Source organism: Telmatherina bonti (genome assembly GCF_933228915.1).
Source record: "Telmatherina bonti genome assembly, chromosome: 20".
In the NCBI taxonomy this organism is placed as follows: Eukaryota; Metazoa; Chordata; class Actinopteri; order Atheriniformes; family Telmatherinidae; genus Telmatherina; species Telmatherina bonti.
In genome coordinates this window covers 20,699,336-20,717,990 of record NC_136618.1, presented here as the reverse complement: position 1 = coordinate 20,717,990, position 18,655 = coordinate 20,699,336, and the positions used below count along the sequence as shown (strand labels likewise).

The following is an 18,655-nucleotide window of genomic DNA, read 5'->3' as shown; positions in this document are numbered from 1 at the left end:
AGACCTTTATGGTAGCATTTATTTCTACAAAATCCCCACATTTACCCTACATCAGTAATACCTTCAGATAATTTAAATGGACCATGAACACTGATGCTGCCTTTATCATCATAGCTTTATATAACCACCTGGATGGTTTCAACTTCAGCTCACAGAGCCAGAAACCAGTTGTCTTGCTAAAAGCAGTCGGAGCATGAACTCATCTGACCTCAGAAAACACATCCACAGTCTGTCCAAAGAGTAGATATATGGATTCATCCTTGCATATTACAGGCTCAGGTTATATTTATGGCTGCAGAGGAAGGCTGTGTTTAGTGAAAGATGTTTTCCAAAGTACTCCCGAGACTGAAGGCTCTGAGGTTCCTGTGTCATTATGCACATGGTGGAGGACCCTGATGCAGGCTGACAGGTAGGAGTCAGGTTGATCTGACAATAAAGAGTTTAAACCTCATTGGCTAAAGCTTTACAAAGACTTAATGCAGGAATACTGGACAGGGTAGATGACAATCTAGCAAGGAATAAAATAAATACCCATGAATATTTATAATAAGCAGTATAATGACTAAATAAAGAGAAGGTGTGGTGATCAGCAAACAGAAAGCAGGTGTGAATCTAAAAAACACTATAGAAGAATAGAATAAAAGGACAAAAAAACTGAACAATAAAAAAAACCCAAAAAAACAAAACAGGAATAAATCAATGAAAAATTTCAATAACAAGAGGGAACATAACAACAAAAGTGTATTCCAGATTAGCCTGAGTTCAGTTAAAGAGGAGCAGATAAAAGTTTGTTTTTTTTTTGTCTCATTTTAAACACCTCTGCCTACTTTTTCCTCTGATGTTCTTGGTGGTCCTCTTCTTATTTTAACCACAAATTGCGGGACGTGATCGTGAATATCATCCATAATTACTCCTATAGTTTTGTTGACTGTGTTAATTTTGTCTCAATGAACCACAATCAATCTTGTGCATTTTCTTGAGAAGCAGCTATTTTTAGGATATTTTAAAGGGCTTTTCTTATTAATTTATGTAAGTTGTTCTGCAAAAATGTAGCGGTGTAAAATCATTAAGAAGGAAGTAAATCTGCCAGCTCAATAGCAGATGACCTGCTGCTGCCCTGCTTTAATTTGGGTAATGTAGGCACTTTTAAGAATATTGGAATGAAAAAGGACAGTAAATGTTTCAGCTCGACGGCTCCTACGGTTGGAGAAAAGTTAATTAAATTTATGAAATATCTTCATGCATGTTTTCGTTAACTAAGCCTTCAACAAATTCAGCCTCTTCAGTCAAACTACAGTCATTTTGATGCATGAAACACTGATAACAATCAACTGTGATTTGCAACTCCCTCTCTCTTATTCACTTGTTTTGTCAAGAGCACTCTTGTGCAATCTGAGCATGAAACCATATTATGCAAATTACACTTGAACATCATTCATGCAAATTACTGGATCAGTTAGCTCTTTGATCTGCAGGAATTTTAAAAGCTTCATAATGAGTTCTCATGTCGACTTGCAGCATATAGGAGGAAAATTAGTGGCTATAGTGATGCTCTGTAGAAGGATTGCTTACGAGTTCATTTGTTTTTATGTCTCTGTTTCCATATATAAGAAGTTGTGCAATGGTGGGCTTAAAAAACTAAGGATAGAGAAAGAGGAAAATGCCGTTTTTTATGTTTTTCTTCATTCATTCAACTGCTTTTGTTTATACTTTATGTCTGTGATATATTGGGGGAAGCTGTAGAAAAAAAATTTTTTTCCACTGCCTGAAATGGATTTTATCAAAGTTTTAAAAGCTATTTCTTTTTAAGTGTATGGACGAATGCAGACCTAAGGGCAGGTAGAAGCAGTTTTTTGGAAACTTTCAGTTTATTAAATAGTTTGTGTAAGTTCGTTCAGGGATCTTGAAGACTTTGCTGCAGCTTCTCTGGTCCCAGGTTTTCTAGTGGTGTCCTGTTTCTGCAGGTAGATGTTGATTTCAGGGTGTGAGATCAGCTGCTGTAACACTTTTATATAGTGCATAATGTATGCAGTGAGAAACATGCAGCATAATTTTATTAAAACTTAAGAGTATTCAGTCAAGACGATGTATTCCCTCACGTTCCATCTGTGTTCTGCTGTGGATAAATAGTTAATGTTTTTTTTTGTGTTTTTTTTCAGGCACTTTGGCTTTTTTAAAACTATAGTTTGAATTTTATTCTCAGAGTAATAGTTAAATCTCTTAGTCTAATGGTTGTTATTTCAAATTATCTTTCTTATTTGGAGTCACACTGGAAGTAAATTAATGGTATACACATGAATAGGCTATCACAAGCAACGCCATCAAGCTTAGTTTTTGAAACACCAAAAAGATTTCATTGAATGTGTAGAAGTTTGTGAAAATTTCATGTGTTTTAGATGGTTGAGATGCAACAGCTACCAAAGATGCAGAACACCATCTCTGAATATGCAACACACTGAACCTTGACGCTGATGGGTTACACTGGTTGGCACTCATGTCAGCCCAGAACAGGATACTGAGTCTACAATCCACACATTCATTCATTCATTTTCTGAACCGCTTAATCCAATTCAGGGTCGCAGGGAAGCTGGAGCCTATCCCAGCTGGCTTTGGCCGACAGGCAGGGTACACCCTGGACAGCTCGCCAGTACATCACAGGGCCACATACAGAGACAAACAACCACTCATGCTCACACTCATTCCTAGGGGCAATTTAGCGTAACCAATTAACCTAACATGCATGACGTTTGGATGGTGGGAGGAAGCCGGAGTACCCGGACAGAACCCACGCATACACAGGAAGAACATGCAACCTCCACACAGAAAGGCCACTGACCAATCCCCTCCCCAGCCAAGGATCAAACCAGTGACCTTCTTGCTGTGAGGCCACAGTGCTAACCACTGTTCCACCGTGCAGCCCACAAGTTCATAAAATAAGACAAAAGCTGATTAGAAAATTGTTATTTTGTCTGATAATTCTCAATCTCAGCTGCTACTTTCAGATTACAGGGATCATTTGTGTTTCACCGTGTTATACATGTGGAAATCCAGATTAGTTTAGATTTTCTTAATGTGATAAATAAAGATGCACTTTAGATTCTAAATCTGTCTTTGCAAAAAAGTTGTTGCAAAATTAACAAACAGGCGGCTAAAAGTAATCCCCAGTATGGATTTGTTTCACTTCAAGTACGTTAATAGGACAATAAATTATCAACTTTAGAAAATATCTACAACAGACATCTGTTGTACATGATCAAGTCTTTTTCTTGATACACAATCCTGCAACTTTTAGATACGTCTCTTCTACAACACATCAGAATTGCATGGCTGAATTCCCTCATGTTTATGTCATTTCGCTCTGCAGAGGCCTGGTAATGAGCTGATGTGATTCAGGTGTGTTGGACAAGGGTCGTACTTAAAGGTTGCAGGATAATAGATTTCAAGGGCCGGACTTAGAGACCCAGATGTACAATAAATTGAGGGAGAGATGTTGTAGATACCCTCTATGTCCACTAGAGGGCAAAGTATGTCAGCAGTTCTCAATATATATAAAAATGTACATTTACCTCTCACATGAGTGTTAATTAAAAAATCTCACTTTATAATCAACTTTAATTATTTTCCTTTTGGATTATGTTCAATTCTGAAAGTGCTTTTAAAACTTTTTCTCTTGGGACCCTCTTGTTTATAAATTGTTTTCTTGCAACATCCCGCCTACTATTAACACTCATGTTATGCAGCAGCAACTGCCCAAAGAATTAACTTTATAGAATCACAAAAAATGCCAAACCACAAGCTCTTAACAACATAGTCATAAACATAAAAACTGCTGAAGGCATGTGGATGTGTGATTGGACACATCCAATAGTAAAACAAACAAAAGAATGGCTTTTCACTCAGGAATTACGTTTTAAAAATAAATGAGTTAATGTTTTAGGGGGATTAATGATCTGGGAAAGTTGTGGGCATCGAAGCTGTGTAAAATAAATAACAGACTGGGAAAGGGAAAATGCAGAAGGTGCCAACACATGCATTATTACAGAAATTAAATAAAACCACGTTCCAACATGAACATTTACCAAATCCATTTTAAAATGCAAATTTACCCTCTGACTTGATTAGAATTCCTTATTGTTTACCTTTAAATGAAAACTACAAGACTCCTATGAACACCTGTTGCTAGCTGAAAGAAAAAGTCATGAGAAAATCCTGACATTATGGCAAAATTAAAGAAGCAACTCAATTGAAAGTAAGCGTTCCTCTGAAAACATCTGATTTGAGTTACAGCTGCTAAGGAAAGGCATGTGGACTTGTAAATATCTGTGTCAACTATTAAAACCACCACAGATCCTCCCTCAGGAACCCACTTTGTGTTTTCGGCTGAAGATTGCACATTAAAGCTTTACTTGCAGTTCTCACTGAGGTCAAAATGGGCAACAACAAGGGAAGCGAAGGAATTTAGGAATTTGAAAAAAACAAAACAAAACAACAACACCACCAAAAATAAATAAAAGAATTTGTCTTAACAGTAGGTTACTATAATTGAGTAAAACTAGTAAGTTAAGGCTTTTTAAAACACATTATATAAGTATATATGTGTATATGTAAATTCCTAGTCAAAGTATGCTGTGTAAATGTGTGTGTGTGTGTGTATCTATCTACCTATCTATCTATCTATCTATCTATCTATCTATTATTTAGCTGTATATATATATATATATATATATATATATATATATATATATATATATATATATATATATATATACACACACACACACACACACACACTAACAGCTAAATAATTCCCTAGCAGTATAACGTGAAGAAAATAAAATAATTTAAGTAGTAGTCGTATCTGTTCATGGAAATTAATATTTTCTTGGTTATTTTGTTGAAAAGCATTAACCCTCTTGTCCACTAGATGTCAGGATTGATCCACTCAATCTCTAAATCAGGACTCAGATTTTGCTCCATATACTGACAGAAGTACAGCTTATCTTTACATTTATCGGGTCAGAATTAAATTTCAGCTAAAAAAATAAATTCATGTTATGTTGTTTTGTACGTCGCTGACCCATTGTTTGGTTTCCTCAGACGACCCCTCGTGCCAGGGTCCAGTGACATTTAGTCTGTTTTTGTTGGTTTGAACATACAGAGGTAGAGGTAACATTCCAGAAATGCGTATGTTTATTCAGCATGGCGACCTCGCTAGTCACAACAGCAGTGTTTATGTGTCCCCGTCGCCTCCGCTGTAATTTAAACACATGCTTTCCTGTCCTGTACGTCGCGTGCTGCTATAATAGAAGCCAGGTTTAGACTGGGTGATGATGTCACGACCGGGATGCCAGGCACACGTGCGGGCAACAGCGGGTTCCAGCCTCTGGGAGGGTCGACAGCTTCAGCCCAGCTCATGCGCGGAGCTAGGCAACTAATCTAACCAGTCTTGGATGATCGCTTTAATTTATATCACTACCGGTGACACCCCCAGGAAGCCTCCTCATTTGAAACATCTTGCGTCCCCCCCGCCCCGCCCCGCCCCGCCCGCCCGCCCGCCCCCTTAACTAGACAATGATTCGCTCGGAAGATGCGCCGGTCTGACCTTCGGATCTTCTGAGCTGCACCGAGGCATTGTGACGCTCCGCCGCCGCCACAGGAGCGCTCCGGCTCTTGCCGCTGCCCGACTTAGACCGCCCCCCCCCCCCCCCTCAGATCTCGGAAACACAGGTGCTCTGACTGCCTTCTCGCCACTAATCTTTGGTTTTTCCTTCTAATCAATTAAGAACGAGGCAGATGCCCCGAGCTCTGTCATCCCGGCTCGTACTATGGTGGAGTTTCCATCTCTCAGTCCTTACTGGCCTCTCATCCGCTTTCTGGTGCCTTTGGCGATCACCAATGTTGCCATCGATCTCGGCGAACAGGTAAACGTCTCCGCTTTGCTTTGGTGTAAAAAAAAAAAAAAAAAAAAAAAAAAATAATCACCGTGAGAAGCTGGTTTGTCTTTGCTAGCAGCTGCTAACGGTTTTCAGTTGTCATTATTAAAGCGTGGAAGAAAAGTCTTGTTTTCCTGCAGCAGCCGAGCATCATTTTTAAAGCTCCTAAAAACACAGAAGCCGTCTCTTAGAACTGACACCGTCCATTCCACTCCCTGTTTTCTGTTTTCTTGCTCGCTAAGGCTAGCTTAGCCGGCAGGGTGCTTCCATTAGGGTTTTATATACATTATTTAGACGGAGAAGAGGCGTGTGGAGCCATCACACAGAGGAGGGCCCTTGTTTATTCTGCTTTCACAAACAACACCACCGTCATTGCTGTTAGAAAATGCAGTGAGTTCTGTTAACACTAAACTCCCAGCCTGTCATTTGTCAGTAAAATCTTAATCAGGGAACATCTGTGGATGGGGAAAAGCACGGATACATTCCTTTTTCCTGTTGTAGACATTTTAAAGGTTGGACATTTCCTGCCCTATCTTAGCCAGATGACTGATCTGATGTCTGATGTCAGCAGAGGGGCCCTGAGCAGATAGTGAGAGTATTTAAAACACACACACACACACACACTGAAGCTTGGAGTTGTCAGGATTAAGCTTATGTAATGGTTCTGTTAGCTGGTATAAATAGCACACAGTCCTGCAAAGAAGAAGGGCAGCTGTAGTACTGCTCTCGAAAGAAAAAAGTGAATGAAAGTAATTCTGTTTTAAGATGTTGTGGATGTTTCCTGTCTCCATCTCGTGATAGAAAATGTTTAGTTTTTAATCTTTATGTGAGTCATTCATCTTTCTGCAGCACAGTTTAAAGCGTGGTGGAGATGTGCTGCCATTAGGCCAAGTCATGTCTCTACCAAACTTGTGTTTTTGCTGTCTCACCTCTTCTTTCTTTCTTTCCCACCCTATAACATGTGATCCAGGCCCTCAACAGGGGCATAGCCACAGTCAAGGAGGATGCGGTTGAAATGCTGGCCAGCTACGGCCTGGCCTATTCTCTGATGAAATTCTTCACCGGTCCCATGAGTGACTTCAAGAATGTTGGCTTAGTGTTTGTCAACAGCAAGCGTGACCGGAGGAAGGCTGTGCTATGCATGGTGTCGGCCGGAGCCATTGCATTCATCCTACACATCTTGATAGGTGTGTGTTTAACCTTTGTTTGTGCGCACTTGATGACATGCTGCGCTTAAACCGCATCCTGTAAATATGATGTTGATTTGTGGTGAACCTGAAGTTCTTGTTGTGACAACTTTTTTCTCTGGGAAAAATGTTTAGAATTTTGGAGGTTCAAATAAGAAAAAAGAAAAGGAAGAGAGAAGTTACTTCTGTAATCCTTTCTCACCTGTTTGTTCTCCTCTTTCTGTTTTTTCTTTTTAGCTTACACAGATTTAGGATACTACATCATTAATAAGCTCCACCATGTGGATGAATCGGTGGGGCACAAGACGAGAAAGGCGTTCTTATATCTGGCTGCATTCCCTTTGCTGGATGCAATGGTGAGTGTACAGAAACAGCAGCAATAATCCACACGAGACGACACAGCTTTGATCGCACCTGACCTAGAAATGAGTGGTTTTTAATCCTCCGGCCATGCTAGTTTCAAGCCTAGTGCATCTCCTTTATATATCCTACCTTCCAGCAGTTGAGAAAACAGGCAAAATCCAGCTTTTGTTTTTGACTTCAGCCTGCATTTCTGATTAACCTCTCTGTCAATTGTTCTGTGTCAAGGCCTGGATTCATGCAGGGATACTTCTCAAGCACAAGTACAGCGTCATTGTAGGATCAGCCTCCATCTCTGATGTTGTTGCCCAGGTAATGAGGGGCTTTTTTATTTATTTATTTTTTTTTTAAATTTTGAGGGGTTATCATTCACTAACCCTAACCTTCATTGGAAGAATGTACTGCTGTTTCTGCTGTGTGCTTATTGTCACCGTTTTGTCTTGCAGATTGTGTTCGTGGCCATTCTCCTGCATAGTAAGCTAGAATGTGTGGAGCCTCTGCTCATCCCAATCCTCTCCTTGTATATGGGTGCCTTGGTGCGGTTCAGTATCGTCGGGCTGGGTTATTACTGTAACATTCATGACAACATCCCAGAATCCAGTGGGCTTGATGTGGGGGTAAATGCCTTTCTCTTGCATACCAAGACGACAAATAAGACATAGATGCAGGAGTTTTATTGTATTTTTTTAACTTATTTTATTAATAAAAAGTGTTTATCTTTTCTCTAATGGTATGAATTTATTGCTTCTCGCAGGGTGATGCCACAATTAAAAAGATGCTGAGTTTCTGGTGGCCTCTGGCCCTCATCCTGGCTACTCAGCGCATCAGTCGACCCATCGTCAACCTCTTTGTGTCCCGCGACCTGAAGGGGACCACTGACGCCACAGAGGTGGGTGTACCAGAAAAGTAATTCCACTTGTCAAATCTGTACTTCATCATGTGTGAAGGTTTTATTTTCACATCTAATCTGACTTTTATTATTCAAGATGCCATAAATTGCTTCCTACTGGATGTAAAAGATAATAAAGACTAAATTTTTTTTTTTTTTTTTTTTTACTACCATGTGAAGCCAGTTGACTAATTTTCCCTTCAAGTTAGTGCCGATGAAACGCCAGATGCTCACAAACTCCCTCTGGAGCTTTCTGGCTTTCAGAGACCCCTAACTACTAGAGACAATACAAAGCTGTTTACCAGAATGAACTGGAAATCATTGACAACACTGGCTGCCAGTGGTTTGGGTGATTCATCATGTACATGTGAAACTCAGGGCATGATTACACTGAGTGAAAACATTCCTACGTGTCTCTACTGTTCCTGATGCTGCCTATTGTTGGACGGGACACAATAACAAGCTCAAGGCTGTTATCCAGTGATACACTTTGAAAAACACGGGGGAAAGTAAGAGGGACACACGCTGCTTTCTTGGTGGCTATTGTTAGGCTACTGTTATTAATTTAGATGTGTGGTGTGGGTGGTATTTTCCAAGTTTAAGTGGCAGCGCGCTGATGACTTGTCGCTGTCGTGTCTTTGTCATTCCAGGCCGTGGCTGTGCTCACAGCCACATACCCGGTAGGTCACATGCCCTATGGGTGGTTAACTGAACTGAGAGCAGTGTACCCAGCCTTTGACAAGGTAAACCAGACACCACCCCACATTAAGAAGCTGTAACAGATGTTTTCTGTCAGTGTCACTAATGAGCTCGTCTTACCAATAGAACAACCCCAGTAACAAGCTGAATGCAGGAAGCCCTGTCACCAAGTTGCACATCAAAAAGTTTACATTCTGCTGTCTGGCGCTGTCACTTACGGTAAGCTGAGTCTCTTTTTGTTTTCAGGCAGCTGTTTTATTTGTTTTATTTGTTGAAACACCGCAGAACTGCTGGCTGATGTTGCGGGGATTCTGCGCTCTGTTTCAGTTATTTGATGCACCAATTGAAGGCTGGACAGACTGAAATGCTTAGGTCACATAAATTGACTTGGTATTTAAGAGTTTTGCTCACAGTTTTTAAGTTGTAACTTCTTTTAGAGAGATATCCAAAAGGTGCAGAAAGGTTAGGAGTAAATTATTGATAAATCAGCAGAGTATTAACAAGTTTGGAAAAAAAAAAAAGCTACGAAAGATTTCACTTCCACTTTCTTCATTGTGAAGAGTTGCATCTTATTACCCTACTAAAGAATGAATTTATTCACAAGTTTTGAATAATATTAGATTGACTCCAGATTTGCAGGCTCAAGGCCATTACATACCTACTCCCACTATTTTGTCTGAATAATTCGTGCAGAGATATTTGTTATCAAATTGATAACGTTCACATCAGTAACAAAAGTTCGTCCAGTGATTTTTATTTCTTTTCAAGCTGAGGTAAATTTTTCTTAAAATGGCTAGCTATGCAAGTGTCACTTTTTTTTTTTTTTTTTTTTGCTGCTGCTTCATTCAAACTTTGTATCACCATGGCCATTGGTCTTATCTTATAATTTCTTGTCTGCTGCTTCAAGAACTACTGAAGCAGATCTTCAAATTGTCCCACATACATCCTAAAGTCTGTCCTGAAGCAGCTGTAACACAGCTTCAGCTCCGAGACTAAAGTAAACGCCCCAAGTTCTCCTTTCTTCCAGAATAGGATGCACCTCATACACTCTTTTTGTTCTTTTGCCACAGTTGCCATTTAATGTGAAATCAATGTTTGTATTTGCCACCCTGTGAAGTTTTTTTTTTTTTTTTTTGTAATCAAAATTTATTTGCAATTTTGCATTATGCTTAGTGTGCATAAACAAACATTATCCAGTTTCATGTTGTTTATTTGCATCGGTCCTGGTTTAAGACTTCCTGTTCTGTGCACTGGTCATTATCTAAATGCACATCTTGAATGATTGCATTTCTGCCCGTTTCTTCATATGCTGTCTTCACTGACTGCAACCAAAGCCTGATCCAAAATGATCTATCAGCACGGTGATAAAACTAGAAAGCTCTTCCCTTGCCTTCAGCTATTTGCACATGTATAAACATATGTTTATATAATTTATGTATACATACCACACCTTTTTTGTTTTGGGACAACAAGTTTAAATGATTGCTATCATAAGCAAACCTTTTATCTTCTCATTGGTTCTTCTTTTATGTGTGTAGTTCCAGTTGTCATCTCCCGAAGCCGCAGCTCCAGTCTAGTAGTATTTCTGAGACTTTTTTCTTACTGCTATGCCCTAAAAAAAGACTTCTCATCATTTAGAAATGTGCCTGCAGAAACTTTTATCAATGCAGTTGTAGTTTTCTTTTAAATGCTTTTTTTTTATATCTGTCCTTTTTCATGATTATTTTATTGAATTCCAGAGTTTGGGGAAAAGGAAAAACTCCCTGACATTTAAAATATTTTCCTTGAACATCAAAGCCAGACTGTTGCTTGCAGTGTTTATAGCTTTTCTTGCCCCACTGCATTGCTGATCGGAAGGCTTCTCCGCCAGCGTCTGGTTCCAGTACTGACCCAACCGGTCCAGCCTTGTGTAGAAACATTTCACATAGTTCTCGCAATGTGCGGAAACTCATCTCTAAATCTGAGTGCTTTCTCCAAAACAAATGCTACGAATTCTGAAAAATGGTGAAGAAACTTACAGAAGCGTACAACTGATGGGGGTCCACGGCTTAATTGCAGGCAGACCCAATGTACTTTTTTCTTCCATACCGTGGTTTCAAGTTGCAGGGACAGAGAGGAAGGCACATTACAGTGGAATTTGTGAAGAAGCGAAGGGGCCTTTGTATCCCACTACAGTCCCACCTAAGCCGTCAAGCCTAATAAAGTGGGCATTCACATAAAACATATGTTAACACATTCTTAAAAAAAAAAAAAAAAAAAAAGTTTGCTTTTCTGTTGAGCAATGAGCGCTGCGGTTGCAGTACATGCTATGCTGCAGAGTGTTTTTCAGCTATACCAAAAATGCTTTCAAGGTGAAATACTGCGAACAGTCCTTTCCCCCAGTTTACAGTCTGAATAGCTCGGATAAGAAAAACAGGAAGAGTGTGGCAGAGGTTGGGTCATGGAGGAGGAGGAGAATGGCACACCAGATGTGGAATCCCTGAGCTGTAAACATGTATGTGAGGGTGTGTGCTGGGCTCTGTAGGTACGGCCTGTTTTCATGCTGAAAACAAGCCCTCATGCCGGGACTTGTTTGATTACGGTGACACGAAAGGAAGCACAGTGGAGCTGTGCAGCAGATGTCGTGTATTTGAGAGCGGAGATGAGTAATGTTGTATAATGAATAATTTTTACCTGTTTTTTACGAAAACAGATTTTATCTATGATGTCGTAACAGTGAGTGTGGATGTGTCACCGTGTTTAGAGGCCGCAGTTGAGTCAAGGGAGACGGTTGTTTCACTTGATTCATTCCAATTAGTCATACATGTCTCCAGGTTAAAGTAATGATAGCTGGTAAGGTGATGCTGAAAAACATCATCACCAAGACCCATGTTTTTATTCAAAGGATCGAAAGTCAAACCATCTTAAAGGCCTTTCGAGATCTCCTCCTGATAGAGACACTAAAGATATTACAGAGTTTGTGTCTGTCTGGTGTGTCATTAAATCTCTTTTCTTTCTGTTTAAGTTTATTTTATTTTAAATTGCATTTTACTTATTGTTGGCTGGCTACAGTTAGTTCCACCTGAAAGCAACCATATACGATAAGTTTTTTTTTTTTTTTTTTTAGATTTCAGTGACAGTAGGACTCTGTGATTGGCAAGTCATGCCTATAAGTTTGAAAAACAGGTAAGTGGGATTCTTCCTGTGGTGATTCAGTTTGAACAGGAACAGAAACGGGTAGCTGAAGGAGATCCGGGGTTTGATTTAGGGTGCAAAATTGAATTCCTGGAAAAAAAAAAAGGTAATAATATTTTTGACTTTTGTGGCTTGTCAGTTTTTAACTCTGAAGTGCGTCCTTTATCCACAGTGGTTTTTCTGAGATTAAAACCTGAATCTGATGAAACTTGTTGGTATCATGGTTGGTATGGTTGCTGGCACGGAGAGGATGACTGAAGGAATTTCCATTTGTTGCAAATTAGAAACCCCGTCTCGCCAAGTCATGTGCGGAAAGGCCTGAAGGGTTTAGGGCGCAGCTTAAGTTGACAGCGTTTCTGGATGTTTTCAGGTTTTAGGGAGAGGCAGGAGATCAAAATTTGACATTAAGCACTCACACAGACGGACTGAAAGGCAGGTAGACGAGAACGTAGGCTGGTGGGAAGTCTGGAAACCATTAAGATTTGGTTGCTGTTTCACATGAGGTGGAGGCTTGTGTTTGAAGGACAGGGTTATTGCGGAAACATATTGTCCTGTGGATTGTGGCACAACACGGAGATTGTTCAGTGGTACTCGTTATGGGGGAAAAAAGCGAGTACACCCAATGGAAAGCCCTTTTTAAGAACTCACCCTGTTTAAAATGGTACAAGCAGATTGAGCTTGTAAACTTTGTAAAACACATTGTGGAAAATTTACCTTCTCAACCAATAGATTACTTGGAATTCACCCTTTGGGGAAATAAGTTTTTTTGTGGGCGGTTTGCATACTTTTCCACCTGTCTCCGACACTGGTATGCTACAATTTAAATCAGCTTTGCTGAAGAAGATCCTGAGCTGTAAGATATGGCATGATGTTTTACCCCATTCCATGAGTCATTCGTTTTGAGTCTTAACTTTTGTTGAAGAGTTGCTAATTTTATAATGATTATCTTTTTGAAACTGAACTGGAAGTGGACTTTTTTTTTTTTTTTTTTTTTTTAACTTTTGAGGAAATATCCTCACATTGTCTTTCAACATTATGAAGTAATGTTAAGTTTCAGTCAGGCAAACCCGAACCATAACACCTCTACCTCCGTGTTTTTATAGCTGATGTGAGATGTTTCTTCTGCAAAGATTTCTTGTGGCCAATAAACCTTATCACTTTTATTTCCACAAGACAATAGGCCCAGATTTGTCTGTCACCCATGCATGAAAGGGAAATCCTCTGGATTGTAGAGACTTGTCTGTATATCTTGCGATGAAATTGTGGTTTTGACTAACTGAAAATATGTGTGACAGTTTACAGCTTCAATTATTTCAAATAATCTAAAGACTTTATTCGGTCTTGGATGTTTTTTTTTTTAAAGGTTTTTCTGTCTTTCAGTGAGTAGATTGAATCATTAAGTAATGAGTACAAACGTTTTGGACTTCAGTGTGCCAACAATGTTAGTTTTTTTTTTCATGTCTTATTTTTTATTCAGATTCTAAAAATAACTAAAATTACTCAATTTTGACATCTTTAATGTTTGAGCAGATAACTTTTTAAGCAACAGGATCAAAGGAGATGGTTTGTTTGCATGTTCAGATGTGTTTTGAAAATGTCAACAATTTTAATGGGATATTCATTTGTATTCAACATGACTGAGAAGTAAATAAAGTCAAAAACACTTTACAAGTCAGTGAGTCACCCAAAACGACAAGGTATTTTTGTGTTTTTACCTGTTATTTCATGTTTAACGTGACCAGTTAACTGTGAGTTGCTAATTCAATCAACCCTACCTTGTAAATAAAGCCGTACTTTGGGTTAGAAAAACATCTGGTATTAGTTGCATGGCTGCCCAGTCCTCAATCCAAGTCTGGAGTACAAACAAATTGACAAAAGGGCGGTTTTATTTGTCAATTTCAAACACAGTAATGTTTTATTCATGATGACATCAGACAATTTGTACCTCTGTTCAGCCTCCTCTAATGTTGGGACTGCACGGTAATTGTTTTGAGATGTTATGGTAATTCAGCACGTGGCTTGCGACTGCCGCCAGAAACATTGTCATGAGTTCCCTCGCTTGTCTGTTTTTATGTGAGCTTCAAAAGCCCACATTCAGCCCAAAACACCCAAATGAACAAATGAAATCTAATGAGGTGTGCCGGACGACTCAATTGTGGTAAAATTAATTTCTTTGTTTTTCCAGTTTTGCTTTGTGCTGTTCTGGACCCCTCATGTGTCGGAGAAGATCCTGGTTGATGTCATTGGAGTGGAGTATGCTTTCGCTGAGCTGTGTGTGGTCCCACTCAGGATTTTCTCCTTCTTTCCTCTGCCAGGTGAGACTCATCATTTGCACTCTTTTTGTCATCAGCTTTAGCTTTTAACTGAGCCATCACTCAGATCAGTGGGGTGATGTTTTCATTTTGTGTGTGTATATGTGTGTATGCACACTTGTGTGTTTACAGTGACTGTTCGGGCTCATTTGACCGGATGGCTCATGACCCTGAAAAAGACCTTTGTGCTGGCTCCCAGCTCGGTTCTCCGTATCATTGTCCTCATCGCAAGTCTGGTTGTGCTGCCTTACATGGGGTAAGAGCACAGAGAGGGTCACACAGATCAGCACTGTGACTCAGGGCTGCTGTTGCTTCTTCCAGAATTCACCTTCATTCTGCTAAAGCTGTTAAGTAATAAGTTAGGAAGGCATGAGATTAGCATACCGCTTTGTGTTTCAGGGTTCACGGGGCGACACTCGGCGTCGGATCCCTCTTAGCTGGCTTCATTGGGGAATCAACAATGGTTGCCATAGCAGCCTGCTATGTTTATCGACAACAGGTGAGAACACCTGGGTTGACATAATTGCAAACATGAAAACACTCCTTATTTATCATAGATTTGTTGAACCAGGTGTTTCCTTTACTAATTATAATGGCTGGGTTTGGCTTGAATTGGGACGTAGCAGGGTGGAAATCATCCCTAAATGCAGGCAGGAACAAAGAGCTTTTATTTAGCACAGCTGTCTGTCTGTACAGCCAGTTTGTGTTTGTTTTTATCACCACTGTTAGTATTGAAATGATAAACAGAACATTTGTGCTCACTGCGCAGGGAGTCTTATGTCTCTGTTTGTTGATGTGTGTTGATGGACACGACTGTCCGTTTTAAAAAGATAAAGAGCTTGTTCCTGCAAGCAAACTTAGTTTCACGCATTAAGGATTTTTCCTTATATTTATATTCTATTTAATCAAATTAATTTACCGTTCAGTTAGTCATTCTGAAATGAAAAGCAGAAACTTCTTGTATATTGCCCAAATGACAATATAATCTAGTAGTTTCCTGCATGTAGGAGCTTAGTAGGCATTTTGATATATGGTCTTGATTTGATTTCTACCATATTTGTCTTTTCATATTTAAAGTTATGTTGATAGTTGGATCTTTTAAAATGCTAAATTAATGCTAAATTAAGGACCTGAGGAATCTCAGCTGAAGTTTGAGATCTGAAAAAATTTATATATCTGTAGCGCTGGACAATTCAATGGTGGTTTTGCACCGTTTCCATAGTGACCAACTATAAATCTTTCTGGATTTATAGCAGAGATCCCCAACTTCAGTCCTGAGGACGACTGAACTGATGTTTCCCTGCTGCAACACGCTTGATTTATTTTAAATGCGTCTCAAACAGCTTGTCTTCAAGTTCTTCATAAGCCTCTTAATGACATATTTGAATCAGGTGCGTTGCAGCAGGGAAACCTACAGGACAGTTTCTCTTGACAGGAGCTGGCGATCCCTGTCATAAATCCTTAAGAATTACCCTTAAATGTTGGACCTTGCCTTGAGAATCATGGGATGCAAAGGTCAGCCATCTCTACCGCCTGTCTGTAATAAAACAGACACATAAACATTAAAAAACCCAACATGCAGCCTTCAACCAAAAACATGAGTTTTTCATCAGGTAAACGGGTTCATCGCTGGAATATGTAAAAGTAATCTTTGAAGCGTTGTCCCCTTTTTTTTTTTTTTTTTTTTTTTTTTTTTTTTTTTTTTTTAATCCATATCATTTTCCATATCTCTTCTATCATTCTAATGGGGGATAAAAGAGATGATTAGACTATATTTTAAATATACTTTATCTTTTTAGGATTCTAAAAAGATAAAAAGATGTGCTGTGACATAGGGTTGGGTAATATGTACATGTTGCCCTGCAGCTATGCCACTGTTCAGGTCAAGGTTGAATGTTGTAATGTAGTTGCACCAGCACTTTTTGGCTAAAGACATATTTCCTTTGGTACAATAAAGTTAATCTAATCTTACCTTATTTTTATCTTATCTGATACAGTCTTGCACAGTAGGTGGCATGTTGCACAACACTGATAATACTATGTAAAAACTTTAATACTAAGACTTTATAGATACTTTATTCAATGGAAGCTTTAAAGTGATGGTGTTTATCAGACACTGACATTCAACAGCCAAGCTGGAAAAATTAAGCATTGCGGTGCCACCCACAACAGATTTTGTGTATCAGAACACTAAATTATGGGTTGAGGAGTAAAACTTGGCACGTCTTTGAACTTTCCACTACTTTTTGTTTTCTTGTCTCCTGGATTTTTCTTTCATTTATTTGACACTATAATTTCACATGTTGCTACATATGTACAATATTTCATTTCTAACATGCTTACCATAAAATATACAGATAATAATATAATTCTTCTTTATTCTCCAAGACTAAATTTCTTCTACACGCTTTTTTATTGGCAAAATAGTTGTCTTTTGTCTTCAAAGTCCGACACAAATAGATTATTCATTCTTAGCTCACGAAAACATAATTAATCAGAAAATCAATTTAATTTTAATAGCAACAAAGGTTTAGATTTTTTTTTTCCTTCCAAAGCTTTGTCTTTTATTCAAATTATAACTTCAGGCAACAGCCTGTTTGTGTAGCTAAGCACAAAGACTGGCAACAATTACAACAGCTGGGCTGATTCTGTCTAAATGAAAAGTCAACACACTGCACCCGAATCTCTTCAGATCAGTACTGTAACACACTGCCTAGTTTGTTTAATTTGTACATGAAACACTCTGAAGGGACAATTTGCTAATTGCCGTTTTAACCAGTATTAAACGAATAAAACAATATATTTTCCAAACCTTGTTTTCCATAGTAGCTAGATTATAGACTGTGAAGTTGATGTTGCACTTATTTGGTCCCTGTATTATGTTGCTTGCTCTCAGGCTGCTTTTCATATCCTGTTATAATTCCAGTCAGTTCGGCGTTTCCACACTTAAACTTTAGGATCAGACTGTAAAATCTCATCCACGGTCATATACAATACTTAAAGCCAATGTTAAACATGCACACTGCATCGTTACTATCAATCGTAATATCTGCTACAAATAACTTCATAAAGTAAACTAAATATATTTAGAAATATTATTTAATCTTGTGTTTAGCAGTGGAAATGAGGTATTACTGTTAAGATCCATCTTCTTTCTTTTTCTTTTTTCTCCATCACTCCCTTTCACTAAATTTGACCCTTTTTAGCCAAATAGAACAAAATGAAAGCAGACAATTTTCTTCATTCTCTACATATAATGAATAAAAAATTTCATAAAGCTTTTCATCAAAGACTAATATGAATCATTTAATCTCAAAGATTGAGACCATTACCAGTTTTAATTGTTTGTTTTTAAGACACAAAAGTCCCATATTAGCCTGTGACATCTTATAGCAGGGCTGGGCAACTCCAGTCCTCAAGAGCAGCAGTCCTGCATGTGTTCAGTTTCCCTGTTGCAACACACCAAACCTAACTAGCAGACTTGACATTAAACTCTGCACTAGTCTGCTTGCTTTGAGTCAAGTGTGTTGCAGCAGGGAAACTCCTAACACTTACAACCGCAGCCCTCAAGGATCAGAGTTGCCCACCTGTCTTGTACCATTCAGGGACAAAAAGTACTTTTTTTCCTGTGTGACTTGCTGTTTTGGCCGAAAAGTTAATGTGTTTTTTCTCGTTTACTCATAGAGAAACAGTGAGATGTCAAATGAGCTGGTAGTGGAGGCCGAAGACACGGCCCCAATGAGTGAGGTGTGCCCCAGGACTCAGATGGATGCAATCGAAGAGCTCCAAGAGGATGAAGAACAGGAGTGAGGAGTGACGGAAGAGAAGTCCACCTCAGTGTGGAGTTTACTCAAAGAAGGGACTGCTGGGTGTTTTGGTGCTGGAAAAGGGAGAAGACCCCAGTATGGTTTGATTTCAGAGGGTCTTAATCACATTGACCTACGCACCATTAAAACGCACACTGTAAAGAAAGCCATGCACCTCCAAACGTTCATCTGTGTAAATACCATCACGTCTTCCGACTTTTTCAACATTTCTCTCTAGTTTTTGGTTTTTTGTTTTTTTTTTTTGCATTATCACTCCGGCGGATGTACTAAGCAT

The 18,655-nt window shown here is 39.1% G+C and overlaps 1 protein-coding gene across 1 annotated transcript; it reads left to right on the top strand.

Moving 5' to 3' along the window:
* Positions 1-5,793: 5,793 nt before the first annotated feature.
* ankha (ANKH inorganic pyrophosphate transport regulator a) lies at positions 5,794-18,364 on the top strand (the record flags this gene model as incomplete). Its single annotated transcript, XM_079259550.1, has 12 exons — positions 5,794-5,921; positions 6,904-7,120; positions 7,358-7,476; positions 7,709-7,792; positions 7,927-8,097; positions 8,235-8,369; positions 9,020-9,112; positions 9,195-9,287; positions 14,428-14,557; positions 14,687-14,810; positions 14,954-15,053; positions 18,239-18,364. The coding sequence occupies exons 1-12, from the start codon at positions 5,826-5,828 to the stop codon at positions 18,362-18,364; spliced, it is 1,488 nt and encodes a 495-aa protein (XP_079115676.1). The 5' UTR covers positions 5,794-5,825.
* Positions 18,365-18,655: the final 291 nt, after the last annotated feature.